General features: G+C 49.7%; 2 protein-coding genes across 2 annotated transcripts; one reads left to right on the top strand and one right to left on the bottom strand.

Moving 5' to 3' along the window:
* Window positions 1-882: 882 nt before the first annotated feature.
* Med24 (mediator complex subunit 24) lies at window positions 883-4,428 on the top strand. Its single transcript, XM_077684663.1, has one exon. The coding sequence runs from the start codon at window positions 1,087-1,089 to the stop codon at window positions 4,099-4,101; it is 3,015 nt and encodes a 1,004-aa protein (XP_077540789.1). The 5' UTR covers window positions 883-1,086; the 3' UTR covers window positions 4,102-4,428.
* Window positions 4,429-5,852: 1,424 nt separating this feature from the next.
* On the bottom strand, window positions 5,853-8,417 carry LOC144153031 (uncharacterized). Its single transcript, XM_077684664.1, has 2 exons — window positions 7,621-8,417; window positions 5,853-6,681 (listed from the first exon to the last, which is right to left on the bottom strand). Exons 1-2 carry the CDS (start codon window positions 8,340-8,342, stop codon window positions 6,504-6,506), a joined length of 900 nt encoding a protein of 299 aa, XP_077540790.1. The 5' UTR covers window positions 8,343-8,417; the 3' UTR covers window positions 5,853-6,503.
* Between the last annotated feature and the right edge of the window lie 10,434 nt (window positions 8,418-18,851).

Genomic DNA, 18,851 nt, shown 5'->3' on the forward strand with positions numbered 1-18,851 from the left:
AGCGGCAAGTGCATTGGAAGCGTGTGCGGCTGGCCGAGTACGGTCTTGTACCGTTGTCGGTGCACGGTCAATTCTCATCAGCTGCAACGAATTCTAGAGTGCTTGAATCATAAAAATAATGCACAAGGAAAAACGCGTGCAACTCATTTCGTCGTGAGGACGCCGACACGAAAAACGTAGAACCAAGTTATAACCTTGAAAATAACAGCAAAGCCCCGGTAAAAGTAGTTAATGTGTAGTTAATTTCTGCCTTTGTAGGTGATAAACTATGTTTAACTGGAAATTCGACCTTAGCTCTTTTCACAGTGGTAAATAAAATTCTAGTTTCGTGGCACCGGAACCTTCTACTAGAAATTATCAACGGCATGGATATGAAAACGTCATACAAAAGTTCGAAAATGTGCCCTGTATTTTGATATTTATTTATTTGTCTAGTGTTTCGTTTTTTTTGTGTTTTTATTTGTCTAGTGTTTCGTTTTTTTTGGTTTTTTTTTTCTCATTCACCTAACGTTGTATATAGGTTATTCTTGCCCATGTTTGATATATTTATGTTAGCCCTCTACCCTATCCCCCTATTCCTATGTACTCTTTCCTCCCTATCCCACCTCCCCTACACCATCAGGCGTTCCGGTGTCCGCCCCTAGGCGAGACAATTTACGCCTGTTGGTGGACCTTCCTTTCTTGTTTTTGTGCAATAAATACAATACATTCCTAGCATCATCATTAAAATGTAAAGTGAGACAATCAAAATATATAGCAGTGTGTGCATAAATTAAAAATAAAATGCAGCTTAATTGTGTGAGCAGTTTAAATTTGTGGCTTAAAATAGTTTACAAGTTATACAATCGAACCAACTTTGTGCCATAGCCTGTGCCATAGCCATAGCCTGCATGCGAAAACCGGCGTAAACATGGCGCGTTCAAGCGGCGACGCTGAAAGTTTATCCCGTGCACGAGCATTCCACCGCGAAAGTGTTTAACATTTGCCTGTGCGCTTACAGCGATAAGTCAGACCCTTTGTAACTTTAACGTGGTGCTGAGTCTGCAAATTGGTTGTGCTGGTGTTGATTATTATCGTTTTGTCACAATGGATACGAGCAAGACGAGCAGCATCAAGTCGCTACTTCTGCAAGCGTGGAGGGAGAGATGGACTGACGTGAGGTGGGGCATTAACATCAAAAATGTTCTCCCACGAGGCGTGAGCGGGGACGTGTACGATCTCGCCGACTGCATCCTTCAGGAAGCCCTCGTGGGTCCCGGACCTAACAACCTGTTCCTCTCGTATCTCACGCATTGTCTGAGCGCCCAAGTGGTGTCTTACGGAGCTGTGCTGTCGAGCATCGGCCGGTTTCAGTCCTTCTTCAAGCCTCCCTGCATCCTCAGCCTGTTGCAGCTGCTGTACAGCATACAGGCCAAGATCACCTGCCACGGAAACGAAGAAGAATGCATCGCCCTTTGCAAGGCCATAGTCGGCGTCACTCACTGGCTCTATCTGTGCATGTGCCACTCCATCGGCAAGATCGTCGAGCTCAAGCAGAGCACGGAGCACGGGCTCATCCTGGAGAAGGCCTGCGAGTCGCTCTCCTTCTTCAGCGAGTCCACGTTTCTCAAGTCGCTCCTGTACATCGGCAAGCACGAAGAGCCGGCCATCTACGCGCAGCTGGTGCAGAAGCAACAAGATCTGGAAACGAAGCTGGGCCAATCGCAGGCCTTTAGCATCCCCAAGGACACGTTGGAGGGAGCTCTTAACTTGGTCCGGCTGGTGGACGACATGCCCAAGATTTCGCTGTCTTCCTGCGTCAGCGGCCGGGTGCCCAAGCAGCCGCTCGTGTGCAGCCTCAACGCCAACGTCGCAATCGAGGCCGTCCTGAACCCCGCGAGCGACATCCAAGGCACGGTGGACCACCTGCTGCTCCTGAAGAAGCTGCTGAACCTGTCGTCAGCAGAGCTGTACTGCGAGATAATCCGAGCAGGCTTCATGGGGATGGCTAACGGAAGCATCGAGGACCTCAAGTGGGCCGCCTTCACCTTCCTCAAGGTGCCGCAGCTGCTTCTGAAGATACGCAGTGCCCGGAAGGACGACCGGCAGTGGGAAGAGGAGCTGGAGGCTGGGCTGATGCAGCTGCTCAACTACACGCCCCTGCTCGATCTCACCGATTCCAAGTGCCACTGCGACTGCCTGCAGTACCTTTTGAACGAGCTCCAAAGGGTCGAGCTTCTGAGTGAAACACAGGCCAAGGCCCTGATGCATCGCAGGCAGGCCAACACACAGAAGCAGAACCTGCCGAGGCCAGACCAGCAGACGTCGCAAGCAGGAGCTACGCTGATTCTCCGCGCAGAGCCCACTGTCACGAGCATCCTTAAAACGCTAGACTCTGATTACTCTAAAAACCAAGACGGCCTGTTGGGCATCCTTTGCCACATCATCACTGGCAAGAGCTTTGAGCTGATCCTCTCCGCTGCTGCAGCCACTGGGAAGCTGAACAGCTTTGTGAAGAAGTTGATCAAGTTCAACGAGTATAACAAGCAAATCAGCGGCGAAGCCACCAAGAATGCGCAGACGAGAGCACTTCTGTTTGACATCACTTTCCTGATGTTGTGCCACATTGCCCAGAATTACGGGATCCACTCCATGATCTTCAATGAAGAAACGAAGGACTCCTTCTTTGCAACATGGGTGCCCGAATGTCTCGCGGAGGGCAAAAGGTACAACTGTCCAGAAAAGATGCTGGCGAGCTGCGACCCTGCCAAGGTCGACCTGCTCTTGGAGCAGTTCATGAGCAACAGCCCTGATTTCAAGGGCAACCAGGCCAAGTGGCATGAGGTGTGTGTGAACGCCCCGATGGCCATCAAGGAGATCCTGGTAGCCTGGGAGCACGGGGCCGTTTCAACGGACACTGTGAAGATGATCCTGGATAATGTCAAAAGCCGCATGTGCTGCCTTCCCATCTGCATATCTGCCTGGCTGTGCAGCTACATCAACGTCCTTCACCACGAGGAGCGGCTGAAGCCGATGAACATGCTGCAGCAGTTCATGACCCCACTTGCCTCCGACACTGTCGTCAGTGCAGAGGCCGGTGGAGAACGCCTGAGCTCGCAGGAGCAGAATCTCTCGTACAAGGAGCGTTCGATGCTCATGTCGAACATCATAAAGAAGATGATGTACGACCTGCACCCACCGCAGCAGATCCAGGTGACTTCGCATGGCCTGACGGCCAAAACCCCCCTGTGGGAAGTCATGGACCAGGTGTTCAGCGTGGCTCACTCGAGGGGCTGGATCGACCTGCGTGCGATCCAGAACCTCGACACACTGATGTGCGTCGGCGGCCCCCAGTGGTTCAGCGACACGCTCGTGCGCCAGGCTTTGAAGCACGACCACCTCGAAGACCTCCACCGGGCCGTCGACCTCTCTTTCGGCCTCTTCCACATCGACATCGAGCAGTGTGCTCTCGCCCTGCTGACGCAAGTTCTTCCCAACTACCTCCTCTGGGAGACGCGGCAGGACTTCCTCACCGAGCCTCGAGGCTCCGCCCTGGCCAGGCTCGTGGTTCTAAGCACGTTCGCCGCCTTGCAGGTGCGGACCACATCCCCGATCCTCGGCACGCAACGGGGAGGCCACAAGCGGCCGTACTGGGACATGGAGCTCGAGGAAGCCATGGACGAGTCTAAGCGGATGCGGCCCAGCAAGATACGGCGGGGCCTCAACGACTCGGAGCTCCTCGACGACACGCCCTTTGCGCTGCAGTGCCACTCGGAGGAGGACTACCGGTCGCTGGACCCGCTGAGCAAGGCCGTGGCGGACACCATGAGGCTGCTCATGGCCATTGCCTCGGACTCGGTCATCAGCCAGCGCTCGGTGTTCCCCTTGCTGCTGTTTGAGCAGATCGTGCTGTGCGCGGGCGAGGAGTCGCACCGTGTGCTTCAGTTCGCGCCGCTCGGGCTGGTACCGCAGCTGGTGCGGAGCATGCCCCTCCTCATGTCCCACCAGCTCGTCCTTGCCCTCAGCAGCCTGCAGACGTCCAGGGCACGCAAGGTCACTGCCCGGTCCACCTGCCAGCTGCAGATTGCGCGGTCACTCAGCAGCGCTCAACTCACAAAGTGAGGAACCAGGTTGCAAGTCTCTCATCGAACGTGTTTAACACTGTGTCGAGAAAAATGAGGCCAGTGACATCCTCAATACAGCAAGAACTGACAAAGCGTGTTATCCTCATTCCATTGTCAAAAAAGCTAAGAGTAGTTTGCGGCATTGAAACTGGAGTTTTGCTGCACCCATTGACGCGTGTTATGCGAAACTCCGTCATATTTCATCCTGGGCTTTTTTGGCCGGTCCCTTCCTATCCCCCCAGTGCTGTCAGTGCATTGGCGCGATATTTGTGTAACCTAACTTGAAGACATTGTAAAGGAAAAAATAAAACGGAAGACGGTCATACCCAGTTTGCCTCACAATCAGTTCTGCAATGGAACAATGAATTGCCCCCCAACCAGTACTGGTAGTGTGAGCAGGTGGCTGGGTTTGTCACTTGTGGCTATTCTTCTACAAACTATCTTTGCAAACAGGCAGCTTGAGTGTCTCGATCACCTGATGCATTGTGTGGGGCTTACCGGTAATCCGTCAATGGGGAAGGAAAGGTGTTTACATTTTGGCTAAGCGTGTCAGAGCGGCACCAGGGCCACGGAGCAAGAATATATATACGAGGCGAAATGGGCCACTAAGGAAAACGTAGGTGAATGGCCAGATAGTGTCACAATGAAAAAGAAAGCGCACTACAAAGCTTCGTAGCTGCGATTGCGAAGGAGAGGGTAGTGGCATCTAATAGACAAAATGATAGCGGCCACATTCATTCCAGGGCTGTGCAGTTTCTTGTCTCGCGACAGATGTTGCTAGTTTAAGCTTGTGACATTACCTGGCTGCCATAGGAAGGGCCGTTTCTTGTACTGTCTTGTTACTGCGTGACCAGGGCTGTGCAGTACTCCGTAGTTGAGGGCCCAGAAATAACAATTGGGCCACCTTCGGATGTTCTAACGTGCACTTTATAGCGGTACACAGGGGCATTTTTCTTTCCAGCCTTCTCTAGAAAGACTGCCATGGCTGGAATTTGGACTTATAACTTTGTTATTTTTGTAGGAGCAAACATGTAGAGGAGTGCACTCATAGTCGAAAGCAACCTGAAATTAGTGCACGGAGTAACATCACAGATTGTTATAAAATTGTCGTGATTTAAAGGCACACTGTAGCCAGTTGTCATAATTGTCTACCTCACCAGATGCAAGACTACAGTGTGCAGGTCCTGCTGTCAGTTTTTCAGGCCGACTTATGTGCATTTGTAATGAGAAAGGTACATATTAAAGTGCTGTTTCTCTCCTACCACTCTCCTGGCTAATTTGATGACACTGGCTATGATGACACACTGGTTGGCTGCAAGCCTAGGTTCAGTAAATTGTTAGAAAGTTTATTTTGCACAAGTCATGCTTGAACAACCAAAAAGCTTTTATTAACTCCAAAAAGACAAAAATGAAAGTTCTGAAGGCCGAGTTATTGTGAAAACATTTGCTAAAACAGTGTTACATCAAAACGTTAGTAGGTTCTGTGGTCGCAAATGCTAGGTGTTTTTCGTTCCCCTACACTTTAAAGATTAACTAGGGCTTTAGACATGTGCTTGACCGTCGAGTAATAGATTACGTCGGTTAAGTTGTACAATGTAGCCACAGTGATTTCACTAGAGTGTCTCTGAAGTGCGTGGAGCTTCCTGGTGTGTGGAGTGCGAAGCTTTATTTAGCATCAGTAATGATCTTCACGCAACACTGGCATGTCTTCCTTTCTTGTTCTACTGTGTGCAACGAAACAAGAAATGTGAGTTCCGAATGAACTCCTGGAACAAATTTTTGTGTGTAGATGGGGTTGCTTGGTCCTTCTTTATTCACTTTAACATGCAGGGAAAAAGCAAATGGTGTGGCCTAAATGTACTTGGCATTCATATGCAAATTGCTTTGAATGAAGACGTGTGACAGTTTGTTCTGTAAGCAACTGGCATAGCTTCCGTTAAACTGAAGCTAAACTATTATTATGAGAGCACGCACATTTGTTACCCTATTGCCAAGGATTCAAGAGGGCTTGGGGAGGTGCCTTGAAAACTACATTTAGTCAAGACGTTATGCTGGCTGGACGGGCTGGCCAGCATTTCGTTGCAACGCACACACTCGGGGATACAAGAAATGCAAAGATATAGAGAGAGGGAGCCATAAAGACATGACATCCTGAGCTTCATTATAATTTGAAGAGAAATATGCTGTGGTTTATTTTTGTTTGAAATATGGTGTAATTTTCTTACTCTTTTTTTTTGTGCTCACATTTTTTGAAGAATATTTGAACAATTCAAATTAAAGACAGAAGTCTTCAATCATGATGAGTACAGTAGTTTCATGGCAGCTATAACATGACCTCCACTTTCTTCGTGCACAGGAACAGGGCACAACAAGCGTCATGTGACATGCATATTGGCAAGATTAGTCTTTGTGGTTGTAGTCCCAAATGTGTTTGCCGTATCCCCCCTTTCTGTCGCCCCACACAACCACAGATTTGACGTGTGGTCCCTTAGCCAGTTCCAGTCTACCGGTAAAGTGTTCCCCGTTGCCTTTCCTGTAGCCAAAGCGGTGTTGTCCAGGTGCTGGCACCTCGGCAAAGCTGCGCAAATAACAAAACAAGTTCAAGGTCAGGGATGTGATAATTCCCGCTGGGTTTAGAATATGTGTGCGCTGAGACCACTGTCATGCGTGCTAAATAAAACAACTAAGCCCCCTCTTTGCTACACGCCTACCAAATGCTCAAAGCAATTCCTGTGAGGGGCCATTTGGGCAACGTCATGCAAATGCATACTCCAACCATTCTTGTGGCTTCATACTACGGCTCTGGTTTATAGCTTACTCACAAATTATGAGTTGTGCATGCGGGGAATGCTTAAGAGCCGTGCTAAGGCTTTTCTCAAGATCTTCTAGTGCTGATTTTGTGTTTCTGGGCGGTAAAATATCTGTAACTGTAAAATATCTTCAGATTGTCGTCGTATGTATTTGGCAGGCTACGGAAGGAATCGCCAAGTCCCTAAACGATAGGACATTAACCATATTATAGTAGCGGTGCTCTTTTATTTATTTCCCCCTTTTGGCACATTTCGTAAGAAACATTGTAAGCTTGCAAAAGTTGGCTTTACCTCTAGGCAGCTCTCCGGTGTGTGAAGCTCACGCTAAAGGATATTTTTGGTTTTGTCTGTCTTATTTCCGCGTTTCTTGTACGGGAATACGCCATGGTTAGTCTCCTACAGCAAAAACTAGTTGACACCCCCTGCCCACTAGCCTCTCTTTGCAGAAAAAAAGGACAAAAACGCGTACGAGGCGTTGGTGGTACACGTACAATTTTGCTTAACACGCAGTGCCCTCTGTCGTCGCAATCGGCAAACGATTGCCGCGAAATATGAACTTCGGACATCGTTGGGGAAAGTATTCATTATTTGCTTGATGTATTTCTTGTGTTGCACTTACGCTTCAACATGCTTTGTCAGAGAAAACACGAAACCAATCCTTACGAAATCTTACGAAGGTTGCGGTGCTTCTGCAGCTATTGCCCTACCTGAAAAACTGGGAGTATCCGGTGTTCCGCTGAGTACTCGGCGTATCCTGGAGCTCTTCACTGACACGGTTGCTGCTGCGATCAATTTTGTCTCTTGCCGTAAGCACCGACTCCGCTTGGGAGGTTTCTGGAACTGGCTTCACTTGCGAAGCCCCGTTCTGAATTTTCGCCGGCAGCTCTGGCGGCTTTTGCTGTACGGTTCTGTACGAGGAGTTGCTGTCGTCAACCAATAGCTTGAAGCCTTCGGCCGGATCACTGAGCGTGTCCAACCGTATCGCATTTTGGCTCGCCAAGTCTAGTGTGGTCCGGGGGTGCGTTGCAGTTGTGGCATTAAACGAAGGATTAGTTTCCACTATCCGTCCTTCGGCGGTACTCGTGGCATTTTGTTTCGTTTGACGAGTTGAATTAGAGTCGTTAAGAGATCCGTCCCCTGTTTCTGGAGAAATATTGGACTCCGTTGAACCGCTGTCCCGTCGGTCTTCTTCCCGCGAAGGCTCGTCGCTACCGCTTTCTTGGTACTCGTCTGAATAGTGGCCCCCGTGGTACTCTGGAGAATAGTCGTAATCACTTTCGTGCGACTCACCCATCACTGGATCTTCGGACACATCACGATCACCGGCTCTATCGACGGGCCGTGCCATGAGCGGTGCTCTTCGCTCGATTCCTTTCGAGTCTAGGTCAACGCCATACACACGCGGCCGCATCACGGAAGATTCAGTCATTTGATCTTTCTGCGGCTGCTGTCTCCGTGGTCTGTTGACCGTCCCGTTCTGGCACGGTCCATCGTGGCGCGGCGTTTCGGCGCTGAGGCAGTCTCCCGATTTGGGACGCTTCTGAAAAACGTCTACCGCCAGCTGGCGCCCTCTCGGTTGGAAGAGGTTGAGTTTAGGCCTTTTCTTACGGCGGCGAAGTCTTGTGGCATTGGTAGTGCGTCCCGGTGCTAGAGCAGAGGTTGTTCGCAAGTAGACCTCATCATCTTTAGTACCATTCGGCCGTTGCGACTGGTCCAGGATCGCACGAGTGGGCCCGAGGCGCGGTTTGCTTGAGTTAGTTGGCCTCGTTTTAGTACGAAGTAACCTTCGTCTCTTCGTGGATGTCTTGTTTGACCTAGGCATAGATGGCATTGTTTGTACCGAATGGGAGTTCGGAGTGCTGCCGTCAATCTTCGTAGGAACGATTTTCAAACCATATAACTTCGATTCCGTAAAAGGAGCGGTGCTCGAGCCTTTGCTGTCCAGGGCTGGCGCAGTAGTCACTTCTTGTACGGAGCTTGTAGCCGTAACGCCGAGATTATTGATGTGACTGCTGTTCACAGATACCGCCACGGCGAAGCTAATTTTTTTCTTGTTGGCCGGGAGAGACGAGATATCTTCGCATGGGGGTTTGACGACCTTTGGCGGAGGTGTATCGGGCTTTGGCAAGGCGGTGGTGACCTTCTTGGTGGCTGCAATGCGCAGCAGGTCTTTTTTACGAGGAAATGATGGTACAGGCGTAGCTGCCGCTATGGTATTGGTGAGCACTTGCTTGCTTATATGGTCCACAAACTGATTAGAGTCGGCGAGCATCTTTTCCAAAGCGTGATGGTTTCGAGCCGTCGAGCTTCGATGCGTACTGGAATTTGCAATCTGCAATCTCCTGGAGGGTGGTTTGTTGTCGTGCATTTTTAAGGCGAACTTATGCTCCTGCCTTTGTCGACTTCTTCCTTCAAGGTTCACATGCAGTCTCCAACCAAGCTTGCTACTGTCCTGGCCCGTCGAAGTTGTCTGAGTTGTTCGAGGTTCCCTACGGCTATTGAGGTCCCATACGTCGAGTGGAAATGCCTGTAGGACTGTCAGCACCGTAGAGATGGCAGGCAACTGCAAGATTGAATACACATGCAGTAATTCCGCAGTGTAAACACTCAATATAATCGTCTTAGGCGTTGGATGGTACAGTAGCGTATGCTAGAATGTGCAAATTGCTATGCCAGTGGTTGAAATAGCAGCTTTCTCTTTTAAATTATAAACTAAACGACACGCAGAATGGCGCATGGGTTCCAAACGCCCGAACTGTAATGATGATTTCATTGTAGTCAAATGTGAATATAAAAAAATAAGAACTGCTCTTAAGCGGTTCACTGCGCTCACTGGCCCAGCTGTTGCTGTTAGTGCCCCAGAAAATGCTCTTCGCCACAGATAAATTCGCTTTGCATTGCACCGGTTCATTTGTAGGTGTATGATGGTTGGCTGTCCGATTTCTCTTCTCTTCAACCTTTTTAACGTAGTAGAATTTATAAAGCTGATTTCTTCGCGGTGTTGTGTTTCCCCACCGCATCCCGTCCTCAAATGCCCGTTTCGCGCTTGCTTATGTCACCTGGGCCAACGTTGCTAGGCCGTAAGGCAAAGGTAGTATGGAAAGGTAGGTCCCTTATACGAAAGGTAGGTCTTGCGTTCCAGTCCTCCTTTACAGCATGTGTAAATGCCACACTGGAGGCGTGCGAGTCTGATGTGCATCGATAACGAGCGCGGCACAGCGCCTTTAAATATACCCGCGACGGCTGCGATGGCTCTTCTATCTGGAGGCCTTATTATGCTCCTCAAGGAAGTAAAGTAGAACCAGAAGTGGGAGCAAAAAGGGTGTAAAATTGGAGTAAAAGTTTACTCATTTTGTTCTCCGTGGGAGTAAGGCGAACATGGACCTAGCACCAACGCACACCTTGTGCGTGCTTGCATCATCTCAAACGTAATTCGTGACTGCAAACAATCAACAAAGCCACTTCGAACCGGTTTAAATTAATTGGTTTGAACCAGTTTGAATATTCAAGTATCGCTCGCTTGGAAGCCGCGGGCACACTAGGCGCGCACAGTTTTCGAACTACGTACCAGCATGGCCGGCTCCAGGGATTTCAGCTGTTCCAGCCGGCGGGGAGGGCCTCTCGTTGTAACAGTGGCACCAAGGGTTTGGTGTCGAACCTGCCTCGTTTCCTCGTTCAACGGGGGACACGGAACGCGCGGCAGTAATGGCGGGGGCGTTTTCGGTCCTTTGTTCAAGAAGGCGAAAGCACCAGCACGTGACGACGCGGGAGTCTGCCGCCGTCTGGGCCTTTGTCGGTTTTTCTTCGTTGTTTCCTTTCGTGGGAGAGTGAAAACTTCGAGCTAGAAGGCGCCGACATCAACCTACAAAAGAAATTCCGCGGTCGCTCGAACAGACAGTCCACGAACATAGCGTACGTATGTAGCACATACGATCATTGCACGAGTTCGTGCATGTTAGATCACAAACAAAACAAAATGTATTTCAACATTTCGGCCGAAGATAGGTATAGTGATGATTGAAGGCAGTCAAGGAGTTTTTGGTGAAGTATAGTGACACGTCTTTTCCCAAGGTGGGGCCATCGACTCAGAGAAGGCGGCGGGCACATTTCTGCGGCAACCCGAAGCGAAATTTTTGCCAGTGTCTTTCACAAGCACGCGCATATCACCGCGGTTGCAAGTTATGCCTGCAACCTGCAAGGGTGGGGGGAAAGTGGGGGCGTGGGTGAGCCCTTACAGCCAGGCTGATGCGTTAACCGATGACATGCCCGTTTTGCTCGTATGTCCTGGGCGTCTCACGGCCCGTAACGATCTGGCTACTGTCCCCCGCGGTCGAGCGGCTTGAATTGGTGTACGTGCTACACAGACAGTGAGATGCCTACGGCTGAAAGGGAAACGGGCAAGCCATGTTTGTCCGCCAGAACAAAACCCTCGTCCTTCCAGGTTTCATTCAGCTAATTCGCTGGCAAATACGCTCAATTGCAAATTACGAACAAACGTACTTCGTTTCGTGCACTCCTCAGACTGCACGTGCCCAGCTTCGCTGGTCATCCTTCTTCACATAATTGAAGGAAACTGAATCTTTCAGACATCTGAGTTTCACGGCCCTTATTGCGCTCGGAGCTGCTTTTTTTATATATTAAGACCCATGGCTGACTAATTTTTAGTGCGTAAGCACCACAAGACTCAAAACCGCCAGATCCCTTTGTCGTGTTGGGCAGCGCCGCCGGAGCGCGCCTGTCCAGTAGAGGAGCGTGTTGCCAGCGGCGGCAGCGGTGCGCGCGGGCTCGGAGCCTGTTGGCGGGAGAGCGCCGTATGCAAAACTATGACGTCACGTGGCATGTGAGTGAGTGAGCGCTTTATCGATGCATAAAGTGGAACAGAAGTGGGCTGGGGTTATTTTGAACTCATTTGGGAGTTCACCAGCATACAACCCAGTCCGGGGAAGAGAGGGGGAATGAAAGGAGATAGGTGCACGGACAAATAGGGATAGAGAAAGAGGGAGAGAAAGAAAGAGGTAAGGAGTGCGTAAGGCTGGCCGGCAGTCATTGGGCTACAGCCGTTGGACGAGGTTGGTCTCCTCGAGGAAGGCCAGGAGAAGTCGGAATGCTTCCCGCCGGATGGAGTTGGGGCGTGTCGGGAAAAGCAGGTCCATCAAGGTGCGGCTGGGCAGTCCGAGACGCTGGAGTGCGGCCCGAAGCTCTGCTCGCGGGGCATCGTGCAGGTAGGTGGCAGGAGCAGGTGCTCCAGGGTCTCGGGCTCTGGGCAGGCTGCCACGTTAAGGTCCAACGCGTCAAAAGGTCCAATATTGGACGCGTTGGACCTCTTGACTCATTGGACCTCTTGACTCGGAATCGCGGCTGAGGCGAGTCAAAAGGTCCAACGAGTCGAGAGGTCCAAGCTTTAACAAATCACCGCAAGCTGCCAACCGCACTGCGTGAACGTTTGTTGGCACTGCAGGTTCTATAAAGGATGCTACACTTGCATCCATGCTCGTAGAATTGTTCAAGCACACTTTACGAATATTTATTAGGCGCCAAGCAGTGCGCGGTAGACGCAACCATGCACAGCGTTTTGTTATTCCCACTTACGCAATTGTGTTGGGAGAAGTGCGAATAATGCGAGTAAATAATAATTTTGTGGGCTGTCTTTACAAGGAAAGCTCCAACGGCGTTTATGCTGGTTACAGGTAAAAATAAAAATACCGAAACTAAATATCAAACGCTGACGCCTCTACGGCAGGGCTGTGCTGTGCTTTCAGCGCGCTGTCGGAAACGACGATGCCGCAGTAACAAGTGCATTTATTTATTAGAAATACCTACATCGTCCATTCCTGTGGGGGTTTGAGAAAGAAAAAAAAGCAGAAAATTCAAAATAGCAATCACACATAATACTAAAAAAGAGAACGAAGCACAAACAACCCAACAAAGCACGAAATGCAACTGGAATGCAGCATTTATTAAAAGTAACCAGCACGTTAATCAAAGAACAATGACGTTCTCCTGTTTGTTCTTCGCTTCACTTTCTTCTCGTGCATGCGCATAGGAATGTTATGTGGCGGTACGGCGGCTTTCTTCAACCGCGGTTTCAGAGGCTGCAGACCATCTATTAATAAACGACACACCCAACATGCACGAAAGACACACCATCAATAACAAGAGAGTGAACTAAACTTACAGATTTTGCTCCAGAAGAAGTCAGCTTTCGTGAAGTGACTACAGCAAACCCCATTGTGTTGCTGACACATTTTCCAATGGGAAGTTACTAGATGGAAGCTGAATTATTTTACTTTACAGGGACGAAGAAACGCGTAATCGATGCTACACGTTGAAAGAATATTAATTCGGTTTGGGGACTACAGCATTCGGCAACCTTTGAGAGGGGCCCCGATCGCTAGTCACGTTTAAAAAAAAAAAAAAACAGAACACACGAGATCCAAGGACTGGTCAGAGTTTCGCAAGGAAGTATTGGTGATTAAGAGTACTGATATACTAAACTGGGAGGCTGAACGTAAGATGCTGAAGCGAGAATTTCTATAGAATTAGTATAATATGTGTCATAGAACGCATATGCTGGAACACAGACCCTAAATTCTAAAAGACCAAAATATGTCATTCAAGCAGTTAGTAACCGTTACCAGGAACCGTTATACTCTAGTTACACTGCGGACGTAACCGCAGTTAAGCCTAACCGTGGTTATTTAACTTTAACCGCGGTTATCACAAACTGCGGTTTTGGCTGTTACACGCGAAATTCCAAGTGTGGTGACCGCGGTCACTTGGTTGTGAGCATAACAAAAATAAATGACCACACTTTTAACTTCACGATAAAAAACAAAAGAGAAGCAGTGTAGACAAAAGGAAATATCTTTAAAGCAGTCGCTTCAGAGCCAAACGCAATGCAGTCGCGCGCGGCGAGATGAGGGGCTTCTCCAAAAGCTCGCAACCGGCTTGGTTTGCTCAGGTCTGCTCGGTGTTGTGAACTTTAGGCTTAACTGCGAATTACAATATATAGCAGAATTTTTCACCGCACTAACTTCCACTTTCTCGCATGGGGAAGTTCTTTTCCGCGGTCAGGTTGACTTCGAAGAGCGGCGATAAGCTGTTGCTGCCGTGGTATGGGCCGGTTCGAGCCGCTTGCAGTTCCGTGCGGGCAGGCGCGCCGGCGTGTTCGCAGGCACTATAGTGCCTAGAATATACTATTCTAGGCACTATACAGGCACGGCCGACGTGCGCGCCGATCGTTTCCGAGTGCTGAAAACGCTTCACGATTGCCTGGTTTATCCTTTTTTTGTTGGCGGACGACGCTCGGAATTCACAAATTTAGCACGGCTTTCGTCGTAGTTGATCGGGTGGATCGGGAAACGAGCCGCTGCTGACGGGCAGTCGCGCTGCTTGCGAGAGCGACGCAAAGAACGAAAGCGCCTCTTGGGCACAGCTTTGGGGCGCTCGCTATTTGAGAACCTTCGTCTCCTCCGAACGCCAGGTGATTTTTTTTTTTTTCGCCTTCGCTGATGCGCCGCCACTTGCGTCCGAACTGACTTGCGCGATTTTGAGCACTGCGACTGCGGCAACTGCGGTTAGCGTGAACTGAGGTTGCCAAGCTCAGTTTGCGTTAACCATGGTTAGCGGGGTAACCGCAGTTTCGTCTGCCGTGTAACGTAGCAAACTGCGGTTTTGTCTAACCGCGGTTCGCTTGACCGTTGTGAACTGCGCCCGTGTAAGTAGGGTAGTATTAGCAGTCTCTCTGTCTACTTTTCGCCAACAACCATATAGCAGTCGTATAGTACAGAATCATCAAAATAGCTAGAACAATCAGTAACCATCACAAGCACCCATTTATCGCAATCTAAACCCGCAAAACTTAAACCAGATATTAGGGAGTTTTAGTATAGCGTTTTAGCTGTAGCGTTAACGTTTTGCGGGCCGCAATCGCCAACGGATAGCGCCTCGTTATGCTACGGTTAGCGTGCCCGCTGTTGCGACAGTGATTCCTCGAAAACCTGCCGTTGACCCTCCGTCATCGACTTGCTACGAACCGGCGTATTCACAGTGGCGAACTTTGCGCCTACTTGAACTATGCGCCTTTCAGCGACCTCGTGGCTTCTCAAAGCGCCAACCGGCCAGCGGCGGTGCTAACAAAAGCAATGCTGGGCGCCCTGCACAACAAGCCTCGGCGGCGTGCCCGCGCCTCATTGTCATGCCCTCTTGTGGCGTGTTGTCTTCAATAAGCCACTCGAAGAATATTTCCACCGAGGGATGCAAAGCGTCTTCGTGGTAGTGCAACATCGCCAGGACAAAGGAGGGCTCTGACCACGGCGGATTGCCACGGCGGGAGCAACCTGGCGCTCACCTGCCCAGGAGAGGAGGGGTCTCGTGCGTGTGCGCGTGTGTTTTGCGTGGTGGCGCTCCTATCAGTGCCATGACCTCCGTGATTGGTGCCTCCTGACGTCAGCCGGAGAAAAAGGGTGAAGGGGAAGGGACCCAACGTGCCTATTTAATCTCGAGCGCGCAGGAGCACCAGCCCGCTCTCATACCAAGATGTAAATACTTGTATATAAAGTTTTCTTCTTCGTCAACTTGCCCGTCATGACTGCCCCGGCACTTCACCCACCTCGGCCCACATCGACCACGCTACCATGGTTCGCAACAGTGGAGTCAGCGGTGAAATTCCCAACAGGGGACTCAGACCCTGGCTTCCCAATACCGCTAACGCTATGGGCGCGCTAAAGTGGTGCTTTCCGCTATACTAAAAGAACAGCAGCTGGTGATAATTAACTGAGAGCATAAATGCGACGGGCAGATAACGTGGCAAAGCGGCAATAGACAGTCTTGCATAGATATACGGCCTGGTCTCAGAGCACACGTACGAGCGGTTGACCCAAATGACGATACATGAACAAGGAGAAAGCAGCCTGGGCACCGACCACAGGCGTGTAATCCTGAAATTTGACAGTGCAGGGGCACCAGAGGTTGAGCTGCCGAAATTAAGCGAGAAACAGATAGCAGACATCGTAAATAGCATCGAAAGAGAATTAGAGGCCCAGTCCACGAAGGTGTGGGAATATGACGAGGTTGTGAGTTGTATACAAAAATAAATAAATAAATAAGGAAAAAAAAACTGCTGGAGGGGTAAAAGAAAACACCGAAGCTGGTGGGACAAGGAAATTAAACTGGCTATTGAAGAGCGACAACGGGCTTCTAGATTGCATAGAAAGGCAAAACAAATGGGATATCAGGATGAAGAGGTGCATGTTACGGTGGAGCCGGTAGCGAGAAAAGAAATTTGAGGTGCAAAAACTAGTACAAGCAAAGATTAAAAGTGCGAGTGAGAGATGGGTATCAGGTATACGTAAGAAGGATAAGAGCGCACCCAAAAAAATCTGGAATCATTTAAAAGCATTGGGAACGACGACTAAAGAGGTGCAGACTCAGATACAGGACGGGGACGGTAACATTTTCCTGGGGGACAGCGCATTAAGGTACCTACATGGAGTCATTGCAAATACTTTTGGCCAAACAAGCGAGATATCGGCTAACCGGACACAGGTGGCCAATAGGAGCGCGACAGATGAAAATTTTAATATCGAAATTTTGGACTGGAAAAAGGCAGAACACAATGTTCCCAAAAATACGGCAACAGGACCGGATGGAATCCCATTAGAGATTATCAACCAGTTGGGACCAGCGGGAAAGGAGCACCTGTATACAGCCATTGAGCGCGCTATAAAATCTGAGAGGATTCCTACGCAATGGCGCGAAAGCCGAATGAGTTTGATATATAAAGGCAAGGGAGAGAAGGACAAGGCGAGCTCATACAGGCCGATTACAGTCACGTCAGTGCTCTATAGATTAGCTATACAAGCCATCAAATCCGAGTTGTTGAAGTGGGTGAAAAGTAACGGTATTTTAGGGGAACTGCAAAATGGATTTCGGCCGGGGAAAGACAATATTGTCGTATTAACCCAGACCGTCGAAATTTCGGAAGTACAGGGCAGACCAACATGGCTACTGTTTCTGGACATAAAGGCAGCCTATGACAATGTAGATAGGGGATTGTTGTGGCATATACTAGAAGAAGAGGCGATTGGGTCAGAAGTTGTAGGGCTGCTCAGGGTAATATATGAGGATGACAAGGCGCATATATTACATGGGAAGGCCGTACGGGCAGAGCCCGTGTACATTCGAAGGTTTAAAACAGGGGTGCCCCCTTTCGCCATTGCTGTTCACACTTTACATTAGAGGAATGGAAACACGGTTGGAGAGTGGCTTTGACTTGTCGTAGCAAAGCAATGGGGAGTCGGTGGAGCAACTGATCCCCGGATTGACGTACGCGGACGATATAGTGTTGCTGGCAGATAATGCGGAAGACCTACAAAAACTGGCCGACATTTGTTGTGATGAAGCAACGTACTTAGACTTACATTTTAGCCCACAGAAATCCGGAGTCATGGTGTTCAACGAGGAAGCTCATGCAGCGCGACTAAGGACTCAACAGGAAGCCACACCATTAGTAAATAAGTAAAAATACTTGGGGATCTGGCTTAGTGAAGGAAAATGCTACCTGAATGCCCATGAAGAACACCTCAGACTGAAAGGGAGACGAAACGCAGTTGTAATGATGTACGAGGTAGTCGAGGCGTCTGGAAAGGGGTAATGGTGCCGGCGCTCACGTTCTCTAATGCCGTATTATATGCTTAAAGCCTGATATCCTGTCGGGACTGGAGGTTAACCAAAAGGCAGCCGGTAGATTAGCACTGGGAGCTCACAGTAAGACTACAAATGAGGTGGTGCAAGGCGATATGGGTTGGGCCTAATTTGAGGCGAGGGAAGCGCAAAGTAAAAAAAACTCCCACATCCCCTCGCGGGGACCCCTGTGTAGATGCGACGCATAGGCGGAGCGGCGAAGGTACCGCGTTTTACAGCGCGCATAACATTGAGGGGACTGCGTAAGCCGGTCCCAGTCGATGACGACGTTGGCGTACTTGTAAAGCGGCGTGGACTCTAGGTGTTTGAGCCAAGCGTGGATGTTGCTTCGCCGGAGAACGGCACACCGGTTATATGTGCAGCGCGCCCGAAGGAGAGGAAACCGCGGAAGAGGGAGTACTGCACATGCGCCGGCACCAGCGCGTCTGCCGCGGCTATGACGCAACACAATCCACTTTAATTCAATCCAATCCAAATCCAAGCCAATCCAATCCCCCTTGCGAGAGAGAGTCGCTATCGGAGAGGAGAGGGGGTGAGCGGCGGAGAGCGCAGCTGGCGCGGCGAGGAGACTCGGGGAGGGGCGGACAACGCCGACGACGACGACGCCGGAGGGACAAGGCGAGTGAATCAGATGCTCTGCATCTAATACGTTTTGAGGAGCAGCTTAGACATTTAGACGAGAAGAACTGGGCAGCCAGATTGCACAGGTAAATGTACCTTAAAAGTGTGTACACCCAATAGCGGAAGAGGACGCGAAAGCTGGCGACTAAATATAACTTGACCACGGCGAATAAACAATGGGGGGCAGTTAAAAAGCAAGTGAAGGAAACACAGACGCTCATGTGGTCAGAGAAGATGGAAAAGAAGGGATCACTGGGAATCTATAGGGCAGGCAAACAAGAGATCCGGAAAGAGAACTTTTATGACAACAATAAAGATAGTGCATTGCTGATCCTTGAGGCGCGGGCCGAACAACACGGTGCCGAACTTCCGACTAGAATTTATTGAAAAAAGATGCTGCTCATATACACAAAACTAAAATACTAAAAACATTGTGACATCAAAATGCATCACATTTCTAAGAACGCCACTTCTTTATCTGTCAGTGATATGGACGGAGTACTAACGCAGTTATCCCCTGCCTGTCTGATAAAAAGAGCATCCAGAATTTCGCGCTCAAGCTTTCCTCTTGCTTTCCGCAAAAACTTTGTCCTATCTAGCAGGGGGCTACACT

The sequence above is a fragment of the Haemaphysalis longicornis genome, unplaced genomic scaffold (genome assembly GCF_048455015.1).
Source record: "Haemaphysalis longicornis isolate Haplotype H1 unplaced genomic scaffold, Haemaphysalis longicornis Haplotype H1 scaffold_9, whole genome shotgun sequence".
In the NCBI taxonomy this organism is placed as follows: domain Eukaryota; kingdom Metazoa; phylum Arthropoda; class Arachnida; order Ixodida; family Ixodidae; genus Haemaphysalis; species Haemaphysalis longicornis.

Bases quoted from the DNA above. Each gene is read 5' to 3' on its own strand.
- Med24 (XM_077684663.1), top strand. From the start codon at position 1,087: ATGGATACGAGCAAGACGAGCAGCATCAAGTCGCTACTTCTGCAAGCG.
- LOC144153031 (XM_077684664.1), bottom strand. From the start codon at position 8,342: ATGACTGAATCTTCCGTGATGCGGCCGCGTGTGTATGGCGTTGACCTA. The intron at 6,682-7,620 runs GTAGGGCAATAG...TTATTTGCGCAG, and splicing joins GGATACTCCCAGTTTTTCAG to CTTTGCCGAGGTGCCAGCAC.